Source organism: Phalacrocorax carbo, chromosome Z, assembly GCF_963921805.1.
Source record: "Phalacrocorax carbo chromosome Z, bPhaCar2.1, whole genome shotgun sequence".
In the NCBI taxonomy this organism is placed as follows: Eukaryota; Metazoa; Chordata; class Aves; order Suliformes; family Phalacrocoracidae; genus Phalacrocorax; species Phalacrocorax carbo.
Window position 1 is genome coordinate 79,245,296 of NC_087548.1, and position 23,461 is coordinate 79,268,756.

At 37.8% G+C, this 23,461-nt stretch overlaps 1 protein-coding gene across 3 annotated transcripts in view; it reads right to left on the reverse strand.

Annotated features, from left to right (window-relative positions):
• Positions 1-23,461, reverse strand: part of EDIL3 (EGF like repeats and discoidin domains 3) — a 259,990-nt gene that overhangs the window by 60,466 nt on the left and 176,063 nt on the right. For all 3 annotated transcript variants that reach the window (XM_064438134.1, XM_064438131.1, XM_064438133.1), the window contains one exon: positions 16,822-17,003. In XM_064438134.1, coding sequence (XP_064294204.1) covers positions 16,822-17,003 — 182 coding nt within the window. The remainder of the gene's footprint in view (positions 1-16,821; positions 17,004-23,461) is intronic.

The window sequence follows — 23,461 nt, forward strand, 5'->3', positions numbered from 1 at the left end:
CAATAGCAAAATACCAGTGGCTATCAATGGATATGAGCATGCCCTGTGTACTTCTCTGAGTTGACTTCAACACCTTGAAGTACAAAATGAAGATGTACGTAGAGTTCAACAATATTCAGACAAGGTTAATTTTGCCTTCTTTATCAATCTATGGTACGGGAAAGACATCTATATTCTCACAAAATTCAGAATGTGATATTCAAATCAAACAGTCATCAGCTTTGTGCTTCCAATGAAGTCAGTCATGAAGCAATCTCTGGCAGCTGCACTCCCGCCCTCTCACTGGTAGCCAGCTGAAGTCTGTAACTTTTGCACCAAATGAAGCTTAGCAAAGAGCTGTCATACTGTGAGAACTGCGTGAAGGTGCAGGCAGATATGTGATAAAAGGAGATGAATGGAAATACTAGAATCGAAACAACTGGGACAATGTAAATAATACATTAAACTACATTAGCACTTGCCTTCTCCAAATGAATCATATCTCTGCTCCCCTGTGAGTGGAGCTGACCCCTGGTGCGCTCCCTGCTATTTGGGAGAGCTGCCCCCATGCAGGAATATGGGGAGTCAGAGGCAGATCGGGTACCTGCTGTCCAAATATTTTAATCCCTTTATTCTTTACAGTGTGGTCTCAAGACTTTCTCTCACTTGGTAATGTAATCTAGCCTCTATTACAGTTGTAAGATAATAAAATTTCAGTGTTTCAATATCTTACTGTGTACACAATGGGAAAGTAGAGAAAGAATTTTACTGCTGGTGTTTTGAGAGTTTCTAGCTATTTCTCTGCTACTTATCTGAAACTGTTGGGTTTCTTATATTTTTCTTCTTGCGGCAAAATACTTTACAACATAGTTTTACCATAGTTCTCCCTATAAGAAATTAAACACTTCTACAACTTTAGAATTACAATGGGTATTTTAGGACTTTAGGCTCATTGAGAAAGGAGAAGCTGCCTACAGAAGATCAGATTTCTTACAGGATTTTTCTCACCTATACAAGGAAAACTCAGGAACATTTGCAATTGCAATGGGGAGAATGGACTCAGACCAGGAATTTAGATGGGTATAAATTAGAAGAGATTCAGGCCTTTTTACAGTCTTAGGAAACATTCTTTTCCCCCATTCCAGGGAAAAAAAAAAAAAGGACACATAATAATTGTAGGAGGACATCTCCATAGACTACTATCAGCACCCTAAGTACATTTCAAAATGGAGTTAACATAGAATAGTAACCAGTTAGCCATAAAGGTTTCTGGAATTCTCTTGTGCAGATTTCACACTCTTTATGGAATTTAAGAATATTAATAAACAGGCAAGTAAAACAATTTCCATGCATTTACAAAATTGTTAATAATTAAATGAATACTGTCTCTAAAAACAAATTAGAAAGCACAGTCAAACAGAAACCAGCCATTGATTATTTGCCTTTTGCATAGACTGACTAGCAGTGCCTTCACATTTCACTGTTTGGGAAAAGAAAGATATAATGCAACACCAAATAAATTTTCTTTGGTCCAGGTACGCATATACCTAATATTTTTTCAGCTTCATTCCCAATTTTTCTTTCTCCAGATAATAATCTCAGGGAAGCTTTTTGGATGAGAATTTATGTGGAATTATTTTTTTCCATTTTTACTCTGAAAGATTAGTTTCTAATGAAACCATGGCTTTAAACACTGGATGTTATATTCCTGCGCAGGCTCCTTTCCATGCCCCAGCCTTCACCTCTAATGCACAACAAATCAACTACTGCACTATAAGAAAGAAAACAGTGACAAAAAACCATGCAAAATTTGTAACTCAAACTTGAAAAAAAGAAAAGTCCTACTGAATGAAGGGAAGATTTGGTCAGATATTCATAAAAATGAAACAAAAATAATATAATTTTTAAATACTCACTTAGTATACATACTGTTTAACCTGCGTGCTTTGAGTTTCAGGAGGTAAAAAGTCTGCCGTTTTCCTGCTATATACCAGCCTGCTCATTACCCTTATCTGGATATCTGTACATATAACCTATATAAATTTATTTACCTCTCTGTTTTAACAGACCCAATCTTCCCTTTTAGGAGTTTTCTTGATCAGTATCCACACTCTGATCACGAACTGAGCTTTGGCTTTAGGCAGTTTTGAGCTTGATATAACATAGGAAATAAAAACAGGACACTGTGTTTTGCAATTAGGTCTACATATTCTGTCAATGTTTGCAGGGAAATCCCAATGAAAGGGGGAAAAAACACTTTCAAATCCCTGCAGCTTTCTCACATACCAAATTCCCATGGGACTAATGACACGCCTGCTGTAGCTCCTTTCAGTGCATATGGATACACCAGAAATTAATTGGCTCTTTGTGTCTCAGTCCTTTTATGCGTTTTAAATTTTTCAAGTCAGAGCTTAGCAAAACTCAAAATATTACAACTGTGCAATGACTATAATGAAGCAGGTGCTGAAATCTTTTGTACTTAATGTACTTCAGCAGGAAGCAAAGTTCCCCTTGTGAAATGTGAACTAGCTCTTTTAGCACTAAAAGCATTTTCAAAGGTATTTCTCTGTAGCAATTTTGAAGAAAAACAGGTTAGGAAGCTCCGCTTTGTGGATTCAGATCTAGGACAGAATGTTATATATTCTAATTACATGGGTGACTGTGTTTTAAAACAAATAAAGAGGTGAAAGTCACCAGGATAAGAACAAGAGTCTAACACATCTTTTTAAGAAAGGTGATAGCTTACTCAGTTACAAAGGACCCCTTATTGTTACCTAGATTAACTGGAAAAAATCAAGGATCATAGAAGATCAACAGTATTTTGAGGGATTTACCCCAGTAATTAAAGTATTAATGCATGATAAAGACCTTGTAAGAAGAAGATACTTCCATAGAAATTTGAGAAAACTACTTACAGGAAAAAAAAAACACAAAACAAACAAACAAACAAAAAAAACCCCCAAAACCAAAACTGATCAGTTCTACCAGCCCTTGTTAAATTTAAGGTTATTTTGAGAGTAACAGATTCAGACTTGACACTCAGCTGCCATCCATGGAACTGTGTTCAGCCCCAGCTCAGAGAGGGCTTCTGGGTCCAGCAACTGCCGTGGGACCTAAGGCACCCAGCATACATCAGGGATTTGGATACAAAGTTCACAAGCAGGTCCAAGGATACCCGTTGCCCTACATCCTCATGGCATGAAGCATTTTATGAAACTTGGGTAACATGCCATTTAACATGTACAGGTAATGGAAACTGCCTCAAACAGGTTTTGCATTTTAGTGAGGAAGTATTCTGGGGGTAGACTAAATGATGAACACTGAACGACTCAGGTGAAACTGCATGTAAAAGAAATCCAGCAGTCTGACATCAATTCATTTATATCTGATGCTAGAAGAAATAGATTATGTCTACACACTATATGGTGGATGATGCTAAGTCACCGTCCCGATATTGTGAAAAGCTCAGCTAGATCACAGGCACGGCAGTCAACGCAAGTTAATCGGCAATGCTGAGGGACAAGACACAATACCTCAGAGACAGTGCTGTATAGACTGTTGAAGGTTGAATTAATGTACACAGTGCCTTCTATGCTATATCATATAGTCAAAACCAAGTGAAAAGAAAATCTCTTGAAGGATACTCCCTTGAGTGTGAGGTATGCCCAAGAGCTAGGGAATAAAATCAACTCTATCCATTTAAAAAGTTCCCAGCAGTCCTTGAAATTTCTTTTAACCATGTTCCTTTCAACGACCGCAGTCATCCTGACTCCATGATTAGACCACTTTTATCATCTCAGCAGTTTATGTAGTCATGGCCTCTTTCAACAGGAGGGGAAAAAAGTAACCAGTATGCCATGTTTCCTGCTCTCAGCAATGATTCTGTAGGAATAATTATCTGTTAAACAATTTTCACTGGTGTACTAATGTTTTTGACTGCAATGACTCACACAAATCTGTTTTAGGATGCTAAGTCATTCAGTTGTCTACACTGATGAAGACGTAACCACTCAAGATTTTACTGGAACTTGAAAAAAACTCCGTATCAGAAAGTAAATAAATATTTTCCCAAGAGAGAGTGGCAATATGAACAAGGTGTTTTCATGAGTTCCTATAGATTGTACAGTGCATCATTTTCAAAGGCAATTCAGAACCAGTCCTGCAAATCTTCATGTTGTGTGTGCAGCTTCACTTCTAGATGTGAGTAAATATAGGACCATAACACAGGAGGGAACCGCTTCATACTTGTTTTCCATAAACAGTCCAATGGGCTCCACAAAACTAACTTCCCAGCATGCCTAACAAACCTTAGAAACTGTAGAAAAAATACTAAATTCACAGTCATAATATGTCAATGTAACAGAACAGCAGAGATTAGGGACGGCATCAGTGGAATAAGTTCATATTCCTCTTCAATGTGTGATCAAATATTAGTATATTCAGTGTGCAGAAGTGTGTCAATGTATTTGACAAAAAAAGATTTTAAAAAAATTTGCATATGTCTCACCTACATTATTACATGCAGGACAGGAGAAGAGGCATGAGAAGATGGAGTGACTTTAGGAAGACGCCATATGTGATGCTCCTGGCCAGAACACATAACCATATTCCCCTCATTTGTTATTGCACTATTAGCAATAACACCACTAACATTTCAAACAGAACAGGCTTGTCTGAAGTATACCTTAAAAGCAAACTTCCAAGAAATGCTCATATTAAAGCCTTCGTGAAACACTGGGTCTTTGAGACTGTAAATGCAGTTTTACATGAGTCTTCATTCATAAACAGAAATGCAGTTCATGGAGAGCTATGGTGTTTACCTGTTTCAGTTATGAGCTACAATAGCATTGCTATAAATAATTCTCCATCTTTTCTAGCACAAAGTATATATATATTTTTAGTAATACTCACTATTACTCATACGAAAATAGGGTAGAATAAGGCATCAAGGTTATACTGGCATTCAAAGATTTATTACAGCAACCCTTCCCTGTTGATTTAATCTATTTTTGAGGGATTGAAATTTAATTTTTTTGTCTTTTTTTTTAAAGTCATAATTCTGTTAAAGCTAGATAGAAAGCACCCACAGAAACATTTTCTGATGAAAAATAGGGATACTTGCCAATGGAAATGTTTGTAATAAACTCAGGAAAAGAGTAACCTGACATGATTACCTCAATACTGGGAAATTTAGTGAGCCTGAAAGCTCCCTCCCATGTTTCCTTTTCCATCTTCAAGCACTAGAGGCCCTGAACATGACTGAACATTGCTGTTTCACCCTGATGGCACATCAAGAGCAAGGGGCTGCAGAGCAGGATTCGGCATGTGATGAGGTGCAGGAGGGTTGGAGCAGGTCAGCTGCTATTATCTTCCCTGTTGCAAAGCACTGCTGGCACCTGGACGTAAGGTTCTTATATATCTTGCCTGCCTGTGGCTTTTTGTTGCTCTCCTAATCAGCACTGTCAGCAGAGCTTCTCCAGATTTACTTGAGGGCTTTAATGCAGTCAGCCCAGTAGCAGTGGTATGTGTTTTAACTAGCACCCAGAATAGGTAGTGTAGTGATTTATCTGTGGTCGCACTCCAGCAGTTCCTGCCATTCTGGAAGGGGCTTTGTCACATGGAGAGAAGCCAATATGTTTTATGTTATAATTGTGATAGTCTAGGAGAACTAACATGGTCCTTTGCTACAGGTCACTTTATAAATAGTAATTCCTAACATGATTGTGGGATTGTACCTTGCAGACAAACCAGTTAAATACTAATGTATCTCTGATCCTGAACCCTTTTTGTTTCACTTACATGGATACAGATCCAGCAGAGTCTTTTCACCACTTTGCTATTAAATCCTTTGCAAACTCATCCTTCTGATACTGTTGTTTCCAGACTATCATATCTTATGGAAACAACAAACATCTCTCAGGTCTTCCCTGTACTCATAGCTTTGACTCAGCCAAACATCTAAAAGCAACTCATCACCTTTGCTATCTTCGATTAGGCTATTTATATGCTTCAAGTTAGGCATACTGAATCAGAGCTGCAAATTGGCCCACTAATTTAATTTGCCTTTCTGTGAAAAGATCAGAACATACGTTAAACCCTACTTGTATGGAAAACATAAATACAGGGATTGTATTTATGTAACGTTAATACAGAGGAGCATAGGTTATGAATATTTCCAAAAAGCATTCACTTCATTTGGCTTTTGTTGAGAACTTTCACTTTATGCCTCAGAGAGTTTACATAATTAGACAGACTAAAAACTTGCTTGGTCTGTTTCTTCTTATTATTAAGCCATTATTTTAGTCCCAAAGCTAGTACTTATGAATGCCATTAACTAGATGATATGAATTATTCAAATACTGGCATGTTTAGACTGTCATCTCAAGAAAAGGCTCATAATCAATCTCACGCTGTTCAGAGGTTTGTAGCCTTGTAAAATTTAATCTCATTTACAAAGTATTTATTAAACGAGTATTAACTACCTGCAATATAAGGTTAGCTAAGAAACACTACGGTCATTTATTCCTATTATTAATTCCTTCATATACTTTGAACTTGTGAATACTTTTCCTGTCTTTGGCATGCTAATGCCTCCCAGAAAGAACTTTCCGAAAATGTCTAGGATAATTCTTAAAGTACCAGTCAGAGAATGCGTAAAGAAAAATGGCAGAGAAAATATATTTATTTCCACTTGTAAAATAGCTTTAATCAATAGCTGTAGAGGTTAGAAGGTAGGACGATGGACTGAGGTGACAGAAACAAACATGCACTTTTCTTTTAATCCTACATTAAACCCTTCTTTTTGGGGAAATATAGTAAATCCAAAAGGTACAATATTAAAATCACCATGAAAATATACTCAGGGAAAATTCTTAATGTGCCTATTGAAAATATCAGAGAGGTACTTTCCATTGCATCCTTTCTGTTTATTATTAAGGCACTTTGGCAGATGCACTCTTGGCAATACTGATAACAAATATTACCTGCCCTGAAGCCCAGCAAGGACAACTGGCAAGAATTCCAGTTCTGACTTCAGTGGGTTTTGTCTAGGTCGTATGTAACTTCTCAGACCAACAAATGTTAAGCAAGAAGGAAATGTGCTAGAAAACTGACAAGTCAGTTGCCCAGATTAAGAAATTCTCTTTATCAGTTTTGAATATTAAAGGTGAACCTGGAATTAAACCCATCCCTTGAAAGACGGGAGTTAAAGCAAAAACTTTCCTGACACTGTGAGGTCCCTACTGGGGTTTTGTGATCGTTACATATCCCCAGCTTATTTTAATACACTGGGAAGTTAAAGCTGCTTAGTTCCTTCACCAGAATAAACCCAGTAAGTGATAATAGTGCTATCAAATGGTGCACAAATCTGTGCAGAGGGTACTTCTTAACCACAGTTCACTACCTTGTCTTTCTTTTTATGCAGCTTATCTAGAGAAATTATGCTGCTTACTACTGTAAAGGAAAGGGAAGACTAGTTAAAGAGTGGTTCCACAGGACATGATTGTCATGGGCTGTGCAATCGGCAGACTTCTTTTCCAATGTAATCCTGGCTACATCGGTCCTGGGAGATGCTGCAGATCCCACTATTCAAATGAGGCCTGGATTTTTTGCATGGAGTCCATGAGGAACAAGTGACACAGTAGACCTGTGCTTGCAGAGTCCTCCTGAGCAATCACTTCTCATACTATCACACTTAAGCTACCCTTCCTCAGCCAGTAATGAATGAAATACTGTTTTCAGTTGCTAAATAACTCACAAAGCAGTATTTAAATTTTCATAACACTGGTCATAAAATACACATCTTTACCCCCTTTATTCCCTGGTGAAGATAATTCTAATCACCATGTACCCAGTTAAAACTTTCTTTTCCAATGAGCCTGGCAGCCATAGCTGGCTTTAGGCTGCCTGTCATGCTGACCATACCATCCTTTTACTCCTCCCATGTATCTGAAAATACCTTGTCTGGTTAGTATAGAGTCTTTTTAGTTGCTTGTTTATAGAAGACACAAAGCACATTGAAGTTCTAGCTGTAACTAGGATTTCTGACTGATCTAGTAATGCTGCTTATAATTAAAGCAACTGTTCATGTCGTGACAAAAGTTGTGGGAGAAAGCTGAGTGGGAAGATAGGAGTATATGAAAGCAATCCTTCCCACTTATTGTTATCTTTGAGAACAATCTGCTAGTTGCTATGAGACTGGTTGTGTAGGGAGAGATGCCAAGGTTTTAGATGGACAAAAGTGGAGTAAAGAGGTAGAGGAGTAAGCACACAGGGGACAGACAGCTTTGTGACTGCTGGAAAGACTATGCCACTCAAATGGTATCCAGAAATTGGCTGAATATTGGTTGAATCACAACAAATGCACTCCTAATATATTTTTCATTGTCTCTCAAAATTAAGACTCAATTGATAATGAAGTTGATATATAAGCGCAAAAAGTTACCCTTCCATGAGACTTTCCAATCATTTTAATTATCTCTACATTTTCCTCAAAATACTTTTTCCTTCCACAAAAGTTGTCAGGCAATACATTAAAAACATTAAATGTTGCTTGTTTTTGCAACAGACAAAGAAAAAACCCTCAAAATCTGAAAAGTCTCATTGAAAGACTCAGGACCTAGTGGCTCTCTATCTTAATCACTCATGGAATAAGAAGGTTATAAAAGTGCAAGAGTTAAAATACACTTCTGTTTTTCAGGACACAGAATTGATGTTCCACTGAAATTACATCATCTTTGAGATGACAAGCACACGTCATCATTTCCAGGGGAGGGCAAAGAGTACGAGCTTACTTTAGCCCTTGTTTTATGCTGTAGTTTCATGGCACTGGTGACTTCCTCTACTTTGAACAGTGTATAAAAGAGTAACTTTTCTCCACCAGCTGTAAAATCTCAGAGAAACATGGAGGTGCAGCCTGGAGCCTCATGCTTGCTTCTCCGCAGCTAGAGCTGTACCAAGTTCTTTGCCTCTATTTTCACTGTGCAGATTGCTCTGCACTTGTGTGACCTACCTATACAAATATGAACTCAGCATATATGTACTGCTCTGCTGACATCAACACAGGGGTAAGTGTGTGTACATGCCTTTGTTCCACACACAATAAAATCCTAATATATTAGCTTGAAATTTTACTTTTTCATTAACTTTGTTTCCTGAACCTTAGCTGTGATGAAATAACTTGAAACATGCCTAGTAGAAGAGTAACTATAAGTGAGGATCGTTTGCTTTGCTGGTTTTAAAGGTGAGCATTTACAACATAAAACATGCCTAGCTGACTAGTACAGATCAGCATAGTATCATCGTACAGGCTTAGATGCGGTCCTTCCCACAGGAGGACCATGATGCCCACACATCACTCCGTTACAGTTGGCGAGCCACCGCAGAGGTGCTGGGGCATCTCCACGTGCAACTTATTACTGATGTGAGAAACCAGACACACATTAGCTCATTTCAGTGTGTCACCACTTGCTGGTTTGGTTACATTTAATATCAGGATGGTAAATGTGAAAAACCATAAGTCATAATAGATGGTGTTACAGATGCATGCAACAATGCATTTAAAAGTACTGTTACTTCAGTTGTTCAGCCATATTACATGGAGTAATTAAGGAAAGCTGGCACGCAGGCTGACAGAGCATGTTATGGTTAGTGTTCATAATAGCATCAAGTTTCAGTTGCCATGGGGATGCTAACTCTGAACTGACTGCTTTTGTGTATCCGAAACCTCAATCAAAAGTTGTTTGAATACGTCTGTGCGTGGGTGTTTGTGTGTACAAAGAATGAAACTAGGAGATATAAGATATCAAATAGATACCAAGGTATGGGACACAAGGGAGTATCTGGATGATTACACTGAGAAATAGACTCCCAGTCCTTTTGTTTTCTTGTCTGAGTACATAAATTGTATTTTAAGCCTGTAAGCTAAATGTGTAGATGTTGAGGGAGATCTGCAGCTTGCAGACATTGGTATTGAGTTCACTGAAGTCAGTGTGCTTATGGCAGACTTTGACCAGCAGAAGATCTCTTATTCCTGCAGTTCAAAGATTCTATGTGGGGCAGTGTTGAGCAAATTCAATTGTACATTCATTAGTAGTTTCTATTCTCCCCTGCCAAGAGCTTTCATGTACTTACTGCCACTCGTCAGTATCCCCCAGGGAAATCGTCCTCTGATATTAAGTCAAATTTTGGAGCAATGACAAAAAATGCAGAGCTTTAATAGATTTTTCAGCATTTAACTTAGCAGATTAAGTCTTCCTACATGGTTCAAGTCACCTTACATAACAACTCTGAGGTTGTATTTCATAAGGTTCACTTGGCCATACTATATTAAGCTGAGGGCTATATTAAGTAATATTAAATATTTAATCTATGGTGACAGGTATTTTTGGAAGCTGATACAACAATACTCATGAATGAGGAAATGAACTTTGACAAAATGAATCGTTTGACAGATGGTAGTTTGCTTAGAGCTCTTACTAACAGATGTTTGAATGAATGTTCTGCAAGACCTCTGTGTATTTTGAGTTTTATCATTTTATTAGCAAATAGCTATCACCTGGTGTATACTTGCTCTTTGGAAGTTCTTGATGTGGAAGCTGCTAATGTTTTTCCTTGCCTTTTTTTTTGAGAAAAAATCCCAACACTATTGATTCCTGCTTGGGGATAAGAATGATGGAACTTAGTCTTTATTACAAGTACATTATTTTTGTGCGTCACAGTAGTTATGATTAGGTTTGTGCGATTCACAGACACACAATTAACTATTCCACTGCTAGGGACTGCAAGCCCCAAAAATGTGAGGCTGAGCACCACAGGTGGTGTGTAAGATGTGTAAAAAACAAATTAAGCCACAAATAAAACATACATTTTACCTACCAGAAACGTTATTCCAATATCTTTAGACTTAAAAAGATATAAAAAAAAAAAGAAAAGCATTCTCAGTAATCACTAAATAAAGTACCAACATGGGATTAGAAACTAAAATTTAGATTCTCTCAAACAAGTACCTAATCACTGTGCTGCACAATTCTTGTCTTAACCCACTGATTTTAAACTATCTTAAGGTAAACATCATATCCAAGAACACATCAATACACTATTATTCCTCAGGTATATTTTTAGTGAATGCTGTGTATGAGCAATACTTAAGGAAGGCTTTCGTGCTCTGTTTTCTCTGGATGAACATCACCACCACCCGTGCAACACGCTGATTCTCTGCACACGCTCCAAGGCACTGGACATTTCCATGCATTTCATGGGATGCCCAACATGTTGGTTGCTAATTAATCACTCTGACTTCTGCTGTGGGAACAAGTTCGTATAACAGTTAATTTTTGTGGCTCTAACTGTACTTAATTGACCTTAAAATTCTAAATTACACAGGGGCTTGGGAAAAAAGGGATCTGCTGGGGTAGATCCCTTTCCATCACAGGTCACTTTTTTCATTAAGAGTCTCTACAGGCAGACTACTCACTCAGAGTTTCAAGAAATATGATAAAGAAATTTTCTTAAAGTTCTGAGAAAAGAAAGAAGTATTATTTACAAGATGCACAAGATACAAATTGTTGTATCTCAAAATATGGAGTTACATCTGAACTTTAGTGTATAGTTGCAGAACAGCCATTTGATTCTGCAACCAGACTGAGCAGCCCAGCTATTTTGTAAATGAGTCCTCCTTCTCATAATAATAATATTAAATATTTGAGTATTTTATTTAAAAACCAATTGGTAACTGTAACAAGGTCTCTGGAGAAAAGGTTCCTGCTATTTTAACGAGGGATAACAAAATTTTTTTTAATTTTTTTTTTTTTTAATAACTTGCATTTATATACAATAGTCTCCAGCAACAGTTCAGGTGTTCAATCATAGCTCCCACACAGTGGTATGATATGCAGTAATTAGTTCATTTTCTTTATATTCTCCAGATATAAGGTAATCCAAATCTGCTCTTGGTGGCTGTGGATTATTACTGACCTTGTAAAAACAATTTCCATGTCCAAAAGACCACAAAACACTTCAAAAAGAGCTGGTAGTCTCTTGTACACCATTAAAATTATTGTATCATCAGGTACATTCCTCACAGGGGTCCGCTTCACAATCACACTCAGGGAATGGGCAGAAACTGCATGGGAACCATCAGGCACTGACATTTTCCACTCCTTGCCTAATGAACTGGCCACAGCCAGGACCAGGGAATCAAATTTACCCCATCCTTTCCTTAATCAAAAGTTTCCCTGGCCCCTCCTGGCTTGAAACGTCATATTTGCCAACTGTACCAACCTTTGCTATGTAATGCTTCCTACCAAAATTCACTGTACACCCAGGCTTTTGCTGTCTAGCCTTAAATCTGAGACGTTCTGCCCTATACCTCTTCTACGCCTTTACCTGCCTTTTTACTTTGTTCTAAGACTGTCATGTACTTTTGAGGTTGATATTCTTAGGAGTCCCTGGTACATTGACAACCCAACCCAGCCTGCCCTGCGATGCAGTGGCAGGAGCTACTGAAGCTCTGCTGTGAGCTCCTTCTCCATGCCAGGGTCCCTGACGTAGGTGGTATAAGTCTTAATGTTGTTGGGCAAATTAACATTTAGGAAGGTTCATCTATGGACTGAGAATCCATTGCATTGGTATTATTTAAAAACAAAAAGACTATACCTACTTTAAAAATCTAAAGAAGCAGGACTGTTATCTTACAGGACTATATTCACCCACCTTGCTCACTCATCCTTGTATATGGTTCTTCACCATGCATCCGTCTTCCAAAGTTACATATATTTCTTAACTGCGTGACTTAGGATTTTGGTACTGTAGGCCAGTCCTTATATTGCTAGTTACATCAAACTATTATATCTTGTCTTACAGTGTTTTTCATTACATTCTAGTTTATGCATTTTTTGGTATATACACCATGGCTGGAGTCTTTCTGTATTACAGGAATAACAACTGCAGTGATATAAAAAAGGATAATTAATATTTTATGGAAGGAAAGGGAAATCATGAATAGGGAAAAAAATGAGTTAAGAAATATTGGGTTTGAGTGGTGAAACTGGAAGAAGAAATGTAAGGTGTAGGCATGGACCTCTAGGTTAGAAATCACTAGAGAGGTGTAACATTTAGAAGGTCCTGTTAGCAGATTTGTGTTACAGATTAGCAGTTATTATGTCTTTGGATATGGTAGAGAGAGAATAGAAACAATAATCTTGCCCATGGCCATGTCTATTCTGATCCATACTGCCTTGAGAAAGTATAGGTATGATTAGAAAAATACAGATACCTGCAAGAAAGGAGTAGAGATAAAGCGGAATCAGAATAAAAAGAAACAGCATATTTTGCAGCCAAAGGACAAAAGGGGAAAGAGAAACCAGTGCTTTCTTAAAGAAAGAGTTTTGACAAAAAAGACTTGTTACTGAAAAGGCAAAGCGGTCATTTTGGTTATCCAGGAATAATTGATGAAAAATAGAAGTTTGGGATTTTTTCTCATTGTATTTGTAAACATTAAAAGTTAGTGGCACTAATAAAGTGTTAAACAGTATACACAGGTGTCATTTTGTCACAGCCAAGCTATGAGGAGAAACAGAGGTGCGCAGAACTTTAAGAGGGAGATATGACTTACTTTGACTTTAATTTGCTTTCAAAAGCATGGTCACTGACCCCTTAAATCACAAGCCAATTACAAGCATTGTAGTGCCATTACTAATTACATGCTGAGAGTGTAAATTTAAAATGGCAATTTCAATTTTCATTTTATTGGGAGAATACAGGAAAATGAAATTGCATACTAATTAGTTCATGTGTGTCAGACACCTGAAAGATTAGAGAAAAAAACTCTGCACTCATTACAAGTGAGTTATAAGCAAAGCACTCAAACCTTTCATTTGCCAAGCTGCATATAAATAAAGAAATTAAATGACAAAGAAATTGATAATGATGGAACAAAGCAAAAATAGCTACAGGCCTGTACATAATTATACTTTGGGGGACTTTGCCCATTACACAAAGCTTCCTTTAGAATTTATCTAGCATTAGGAACCATAAGAGGGTAACAGGCAACTGCTTTAGGTTCACTGCGATAAATGTTAATTTAAATTTCCTAAAAATGGTGTTTCTGGCTTTGTAACTTTTCACTTAATCTCTGCCAAACATTCACACTGTTTTTCAGGAGACGTCTTCTGGACCAGCTGCTTTGTCACTCAGACCAACAGAAGAAAGCTCCTATATGCAGACCCCTCATGTCAGGATCTGGGAAGAAGCTGGTGATACAATAAAGAAAGTAAAAACTCAGAGCAGGCTGTTGTTAGAGGGAGAATTTCTCCCACAAGACCAGAAGGAAGGTAACCAGAAACTTAGCACAAATCAGAGTGGGATGACTTTTTGTAACCCTCCACAAATGCTTACATAGTTTCTTCCTGGCCATTATAGAAGCTGTGCAAAAAATAAGATATGGGATTTCTGCTTCTCCTCTTCTCTCAACAGAAACTGTTCACCCATATAAGGGTCAGGAAGCATCTGCCTCTTACAGTGTGTTTCACGCTTGAAGAACAAGACAGTGCTCTGATGTAAAGAACTACTATGCAGCACATAAAGTGTGAGTTTGTGGAGATCTGTACGCTTGCCAAGTCAAGACAGGGTTTCTGCACAAGGCTAAAATACTTTTCCTCTACAAGTATCATCTCACTGACAAATTTAGATTTTCTGTTCCCAGGTGTTTTAGGAAGAAAAGTCTTCAGAAAAGGGAAAAAATCCTCTCAAGTTTTAAACTTCTGTTTTTCAATTACAAAGAGTATTTCTATTTTTATTCTGAACTAAAAAGAAAAAATAAAATACCTGGCAAGTTTTGTGAAAAGTATAGACCAGAGTTTGTTTTTAAAGAAAAATGAGACGAAAAAGAAGGGAATACTAGGTGCTTAGTACACATTAATCATACCACTTAATTAGCTTCTAGAAAGGCCTTACATACTACGGCTGTCGAAATTACAGAATAACCTGCATGGGACTGGCACTACCTAGATTAGGTCATTAACTCCAAAAAAGAACAAATTGTTCAAAACTGATGCCATGGGCTGAGATTTGTAGACACATTTTCTCCATTGGTCCAACCTTCCTTCCAGGTAAGAGCAAAGGGAAGACTTCCCTGGGAATAAAGTCCAAGGCAGACATAATTCTGGTCTCATAGAAACCTGCACAGCTGCCAGACAGCTGCCTCCACAGTGGGTGGTGGCTTTGCCAAGCACAAATGTGGAAGCAACAGACCGTTAGCCATCCCCATCCAGTTCAACTCTTAGCAAAGACATGTCTAGGAGGCCAGTGCTAAATTATTCTGAATTTTTTCTCCAGCTCATTTAATAAAGCCTACACTCCAAAGCAGCCCAAAAGCTACTGTAACACTGACTTTTTCATTATCCATTAAAGTTACATTAGCTTTCTACTCCTGTGAAAATAATTCTGCTCAAATCCCTTAGCGTTATTCTTTCCAGTTCTTTTTCAATGTATGAATTTTACAGGCTTCCTAACCCCTCTGGTCTTTACAGAAGAAAACTGACTTAAGATACATTGAAGGGCCTTTGTGTTTTCACTCTGCAGTGAATAACAAACAGTAACACCAGCTTCATTTTTCATAACTGACAAAATCCAGCACTCTCACCACACCAGTTTCAGAAAACTTCATCAAATAGCGCTTTGTGCTTGGTCTCCAAACAAGAAAAATGAACAGGTAATCCTGTACGCTTTTTCCCCACATATCTGGGAATTTCTCAAAAAATATCTCAGAGTAATCAATAAAAAAAACTTCAATATGAACAAAAATGATACCATATACACAAAGGTAGCTTCAGGAATTGTGTGTCTGACACACCCAAGGGACACATGGACAGTTCAGCTTACTCAGTGTTGGTAGACAAGATGCTCAAGTACCATCTTTTGCTACTTCTCTGGTGGGTTCACTGGGAGGGAAGAACCCTCTTCACATATGGACTATAGTCATTAGCACAAAAGATTTTCCCATAAGTATCTAACACCGCCTTTATTAACTAACAGCTAAAAACGCCAAAGCTTAGCCCAAATCACATATCATAGAAAGAAAACACCATAAAAGAAAGAGCTGCAGCAATCACTAGATAATTACTATTTTCATTAAAATACAGCCACAGGACTTCATATTCACTACTTTATGACTTTTACTGAAGTCATTTGCTGGGAGGAGAGAAATCCAGCCCGCAAATAGGGCATTACCATTTGAATCATTCTAGTGCTAACATCCTTGAATGGACATGAAAAAAAGATGTGTATTTTAAGCCCCACAGAGGTGGTTGAACTAACAGCTATATCAACCCTAATTAAAACATTCATGTTACTTCCAGTGCGATGCACACAGTGCTTAACCTGTGTGCCCAAAGCATCTCAGAAGAGAGGACAAACTAATCCTGTAGGCTCTGGTATGGCCAAAACCACAGTAGAGCACTCTAAAATTGTGCCCAAGGAAGGGTGCATGTGTCAAGGTACTTCCACCAAGAGACATTGCTGCTAAATGCTACGCAGGACCTAATGAGCAAGTACATCATAGGAGGAAAGCAGCTTCCTTGAAAAAGGTCTGTGTAAATTTGCTTCCTTGGTTTAGAGCCACAATGGAACATATGCATGCATTTTTTAAAATAAAAAGATCTGTGCATTTGTGAAGTTGAGATTATTGCTGTTTTGTAACTCAATAGTCTCTTTTAGTCTAGGCTACATTTCTGACAGTGAATAAGAATCTAGCTGTTAGTTTACCACTTGTCTTCATCAGTTTCTTAAGTGACTCTGGCAATTGAATCAAGGAGGTTTTTTTCCCTCCTCAGCTCCATCTGTTACCTGAATCCATGGCCATCTGTCATTTTCTGCAGCAGTCCAAGCATTCACAAGACCCTTCTTATTAAGTCGTGCATAGTACGGATACCATTTCTGGAGTCCAAAAAGAGCTCGATGAGTGGATGATGCAGTAATTTGTTGGTTTGACACAATTCCTCCTTCTATCCCTAGTGGGCCAGAGCATCCTGCAAATGTAAACAAGAAAAGAAATGAATGTAACTGAAGTGATCAACTCTTCTGAGTCCCAAGTGGCTGTAATTATAAATAGCACAAAAATAGATCGAACATGTCATGTCAAATACATTATTAGAAGAGATTTAAAGCACTTGAGTAGCATCTTTTTTTGTAGAAATGAAAAAGGTACAAAAATATTGCTTGCAAATGACTATTCCCATTGCAAAATTAAAGAACTAGATTAAGCTTTCAATTTCTTTTAGTTTGTTCTAGTTGAAGAATTGTGAGTTTGGATTTTGTGGATACAATGAAAGAAAATGATCCTTAGATTCAAATACAAAAATAGTTGCTAAAAGCAAATTTAAAAATCTGTACTTACTGCAAAGTTCCATATTGTTGCTCTTGCTCAGAGATTAGGATTAAGCCAATGTGCTACACATTGTTATTGAAGTTATCTTTAGAAATATGAAACTAGACACATGATATTGTTCAGTCACATTAAAAATAGTTACAGGTCTTATACATCTAATCAGCAAACCACAAAATATGTATTTAACTCTAATGTTCAAACGTTCATAATTTTATGTGTGGTGTTCATAATTATTTTATTCGCATTAAATACTTGTAGATGTAATCTTTTTTAAAGTAAAGATATTTCTGCATACATTGCTTTCTGCAGCCACACCATTTGGGTACAGGAACAAGAGCATTCAGTTATTGTGAGCAATCCAAACAGAGAAAATTTTGAAAGTTTGTTATATATAGATGATTGGCAGTCTACCTACTATTAAATATTCCCAACCACTTTCAAGGAAATAAGATTTTTTTTCTCAACTCCATTTCAATGCAGAGTGTAAAGATAAGCTAATCGCTGCCACTATTGTGGGAATTGATCTTGCTCAGTTGCCTAAAAGATCTTCTACTTTGTGGGTCAACTGCACCTCAGCAATTTTGAACACAACAGGACAGAGCAGATGTTTACTTACACTTTAGGTTTTCGCAGAAGCCTGGCAGTGTTTCCGCTTAAGCAGTAACCGAGAATGAACTCTGAAATGGTACTTCTATAAAATCCTTGCACCATATGGGCAGAAAGTCACAAATAATTTAATTCCTCATTAATTTAAAGGTACAGAGAAGAAAAAGTGACCAGTGCAATTTGCCTCTCTTGGCAGAAGCAGAGGCAGGGTGACAGTGCTGGGAGTCCCTGGCAATACAATCCCTGGGTGTCATGTGTCACTGATAATGGAGACAAATATAAACTAAAATGCAATTTTAAGATTGTTATGGAGCAAGAGCCATGGACAAGCACATGCTTGCACTCTGAAAAGATAAACTCAACCCACCACAAAGTGGGGTTCCAAATCTGTTACTTCTTAAACGCAAAAGCTGGTTTACTTCCAGGATATGCTTAAAATGTAATACTGAAATTAAATGTAATACTGAAATTAAATGTAATACTGAAATTAATGACTGTCTTGAAATCATGTGATGATTTCATCCACTCTTTTAACAGTCCACAAAACCCAGCTAGAATCTGAAGTCCTGGTTTTACTTTTCTGTGTCATGTATCACCCAACAACAAAGGCAGTGCATTCAGCACTTGACTAATAACTCTGTTCATGCTGCACAAAACATAACGAAATGCAGCTCTCTCCTGCTGCTATGCCAGGTTCCTAGCACTGCCAGAAGAAAACAAATTCTTTGTCACCAGCATAGGCAGGCATTATATAGGATGTATTCAAAAAACCCATGCATGTTGGAAAAATGTCATTTTTCATTGTGTTATCAAGCGTTACTCAAAAATTGAAAGCCCTGTTCAAATCTTAGCTCTGTTTCTGAAATCTTTTCATCTAATCAGAATAAATTCCTTTGGTGTATAAACTGCTATATCTGCTTGCAAGCCAGAGGTAAACTACTCTGTTTTCCTAAGAAAATTGCATATTTTCAAAAGTTTCTTATATTTACTTATTAAAGTGTCTTTGCTGCTTCGTGATGGAAAAGAAGGTGCACATGTGTGTCTTTATGTGTGTGTAACTCACAAAAACACACACGTACACACAGGGCTGATTCCACCCCTAACAGCTGGTATAGACTGATAAGTATTTGAAAATAGAGTTGTGAGAAAACAGAAGAGAGGTTTCCAAGAGGAGCTTAAAAAGGAGGCATGGAGGCATGGCAGCTGTTTTAATATGGATGTAGAGCATAAAGCTATATTCTTTACCAACATTCTCCTCTCACAGTGAGGAGCACAGGGATGAAGACACTGGCCAGCCCTCCTAGCGTTATTCAGCCAACTAATGGGAAAAACGTGTGCACAAAGACAGAGCCTCAGCATGTGTCAGGGTCAGTTTTGAGTGGGGTCCAGAATAAGGGTATTTGGCTTTAGCAGATAATTTTCAAAAGAAGAACATGTATTTGATGATAAGACCCTTGGTCTCCTACAGACAACCTAGCTCTGGCAGGCTGGGAAGAGGTGTAGATATCGGTTTTTTGCTTATCATCCTTTGTTTAAAGTGCAGAACTTCGTGGAAATTTTTGATTTGAAGGCATGGTAGTTCTCATGCTTGAGATGCATTAAATAGTATTTGAAATATGTGTGAATTTGTTACAAGAGAATGGAGAATTTTCCTGTCTAAATTGAAGTCAGTTAAATTACCAAGTAGAGCACTTTACTTTGTCAGCTATGACCATATATGGTCAGAAGTGTTTACCTTCCTTAGCTTTAGGAGGATTATTCCTGAAACCCAAAGCAAACCTCTATCTTCAGGGAATAGGTACTGCATTGTACAAGCTTCTTATTGTAATTGCAGTTTCACTCTTGGTTTGCCACCTCTGTCAGTTTTTCAGTGTGAGTTAAACACAAAATTTACCACTTCTAAAAATTAAAACTACCACATTAGAGATGCTATCTACTTTGGTGTTCAGTTGGAGTATAACAACATGAGATGTGTAGGAAATATGAGATTGGATAATAATTTCTAAACAATAGCAGCCTTGAAAAGTAAAACATATGTATGCACGACTAAGATCTGGCTTTAGAGGACATCTTTTTCACAGCCCTCAAGGACAACAGATCATTCTCATGAGGTTGGAAGCTTGGATTAAACTGAAGCTTAATCCTGCTCAAGACCTGCTTGCAGGTCCAAACCACAGAACTTGCAATAAAATCCTTCTCTGCCATAGCAGCGCTGATGAATTGAGCAGTTTCCTAGGCACTGGTCTGGCAGATGGGCCTTGAGGAAGCCCAAGGCTTCCTGAGACCTAAGATACCTCCACATGCATCTTAAGGAAATTTTTTTTTAATAGTGTTACCTTGAAATTAACCACAGAGATTTTAATCTTCTGTTTAATAGCCAGGGCAATTTGTATTTCAGATATTTTTAACGATCTCCAATCCATTTTAACAATGCTAAGAACATTTCTTAAATTATCAGAACATTTTGCTATCTCACCTATTTATTGAACAGCCAGGACTTCAGCAGAGATTTTGTTAGGAACCTGTGAATAAGCTCCTTCACTGTTAAAACCGCCCATTTGCACACACTTTTGTTCTTTATTTTTGATAAGGCATTATTCTACAAGAAAACTTTTCATTTACTTTCATTTACTTTCATTTATCAGTTGAAAGGAATAGTTGAACACATTTTTGGATAGTCAAATACCGTCCAGAAAATGGACTTTCCTTAGCCATATGCTCATTAATTTCTTCCAGATACTCCAATAGATTTGTGAGTCATGCCTTCTCCTTACAAAGGCTCTAATGGGGCTATTATGCTCTAAATTCCCAATAAATTTGCTTTCCCTAAAAACTCTCAGCTGAATAACCTACCTCTGGTTCCACCAAACACGTTATATCAGTAAAGGACTGGTGACAGACTAGCTTCTGCACAAGATATTCAGTTTGAGACACCAACAATACTTTCCTTCATGTTAAGGTATCAATTATTTCTTTTAGTCCTTAAGGGCTGTGATTCTGTGTGTGACTACTAAAAATGAAGGAAACAAGCAAATGTAGCTTTTGGAGATTGTCTTTTAAATAAAACTGAGATACATATTTTGCAAACAAGTACAAGCTGTATTATATTTTGTTGTTATACATCTGCTTCTATTAAATCCACGGTTCATTTAACAAAAATCATGACAGCTTGGGAAACTGCAGTCTCCAAGGGAGTAATAATATCCCTACAGTGACTCTGTACAAGTCAGTCTGGTCAATGTCAGTCATTAAATATAAACCCATTTTTATTAGTTAATGCTGACACACCAGGGTATGACAATCAGCTTGATGCAAGAAAGTAAAAAAATATAAAACAGCAATTAAAAAGCTGCTTGACAGGTTCGTGATACAGATTCACAAGGAAGATTTTGTCATCTGGAGCTGTTATTTTAGGGTCGTTAAATATCAAAATACTAACTCAAGCAATATTGGCTTTAATTCTACAGTGTCAATTGGTATGCACTAAATAAAACCCTATTGATGCTTATGTAGTTCTCATCAAACACAAGCCAATGCCCTCAATGCCCCATTGTCCATGAAGATGACAGAATGGAGAGGTGTTCCAACAAGCTAGGTGACTGTGAATGGATCCAGTGACGGATGGGAAAAGTCAACAACACAGGAAAAGCAAAGGATTCATTTATATCTTTTCAGTTCTCCTAAGAATCCCCACCCGCTCACGTGAAGATGGCATGATTATAAAACTGCCTTGAAGGCTTCTTTTACAATCTCAAACTTAACTAGGTCTGAAACGTTATGTACCATTTTGCACCACAAAGCGGATGATCATTAGTCCAAATTTCACTTATAGACCAAGGGTTTGGAGATAAAATAACTCCCCAGACAAAAGATGAGTTCTATGTTTCCACCCTTATCTCTTACAACAATAAATCCCTCCAGCTGAACAAAAATATTTGTGCAAAAGGAAATAGAAGAAGATGACAGTTAACTGTGTTTTACATTGATATCCCTTCAGAAGTAAATTAGAATGAGGAAATATGTCACTGATTCCCCTTTTAATAGAGGAAGGACAAACTACTTTAAGATAAAGAATTACTACGGTAGGAGATAACAAGCAGAAAGCACTGGGTAAACATGTTAGTTGAGTATATTTAATTTAGACTTGTACATTTATGTCAGTCCACAAATTAAGCAAAACCTCCAAATGGTTTAAAAATTGCTTGAAAATGTGAGGATTATACCTCTGCAAACAGAAGAAAAAGATTTTTTTGTTATTGATGATGAAACATGCCTGATTTTGCAGCATGAATATATAGCTTTCATTTCCTCTGTTGGTTTGTCGCTAGCTAACGTCATCAAAACAAACAGATGCAAAATTGAAGGCACGCAGAAAACAAATCTGCTTTAGACATCTGCAATCCTGTCTTATTCCAAGCACCTCATTTTCTGGAATGAGATTACTCTGGCTGTGCTTAGCATAGCACAGTAATTGTGCTGAACACAAACCCTGACGATGGGATTATGGATGACCTCTGATATTGCAGCAATTAATGCTGGTACATGCATAAGCTCTCCTCCATGCAGTCTAGGCCTCAGCCTCCTATTTCTTCTTCTTGTTCCTCCGGCCACCACACATCCTTGCCCAGTTTGTTCTGTCAAGGATAGCTCTCTTCAGATAACAGTGAATTTGTTTTTATAGGAGCTGGTTAGATGGATATGGACAATCGTTTAGTAGTCTGCTGATTAAGTGTCCACCCATATGCAATGTATGAAGCGATGTTCCTGTAGGGCTTGTTTTTTCACAACCATGACAGGCTAATGATAAAATGCTTTCTTCTTTATAAACACTACAGAAAGTACTTTTGCAGAGAGGTGGCTCAGAGACACAGCTTCCCTTCCCACTAGAGGTGTCAGTGGACCTTCTCATGGTTTTAGCGACACAATAGTCCCCAGCTGCCACCTTCACTATTGCACAGTAGGGTTACAGATGACCTCTAGTACGGCAGTAATTAATGCTGATACACACATAAACTCCCCACCATGCAGTCTAGGCGTCAACCTCCTATTTCTTCTTGTTCTTTCACACAGAGGCTTTGGCTCTCTGACCATAGGCGTTTTCCCACACTCTCCTGCAGTCCCCAGGGTGAGACTCACATTCCTCTGATGGTCATCTAGAGGGATTTTCTACACTGAGCAAGTCTACAAAAACTTGTACTTCCACCACAACACAGGAGCATATAGAGACAATGGCTCAGACACTGGTAGCAGATTATCCCTTTTTTATATAGCGCTGTGTCTGAAATGGAGGGCTGTTATTCAGGACTAATTTGCTTAGTTCTAGCTCGGCAAATTCTCCATTCTGCTCTTTGCCTGGAATGGATACAATTGTGAATTCCCCACAAAAAGCACAGGGATTAACATCTGGGGAACTGCAACATACAGCACAGTTGAAGAGGGGACCCATCCAACAGGAATAAAATTAAAGGAAGATGGAACAACTGATTTAGGAGC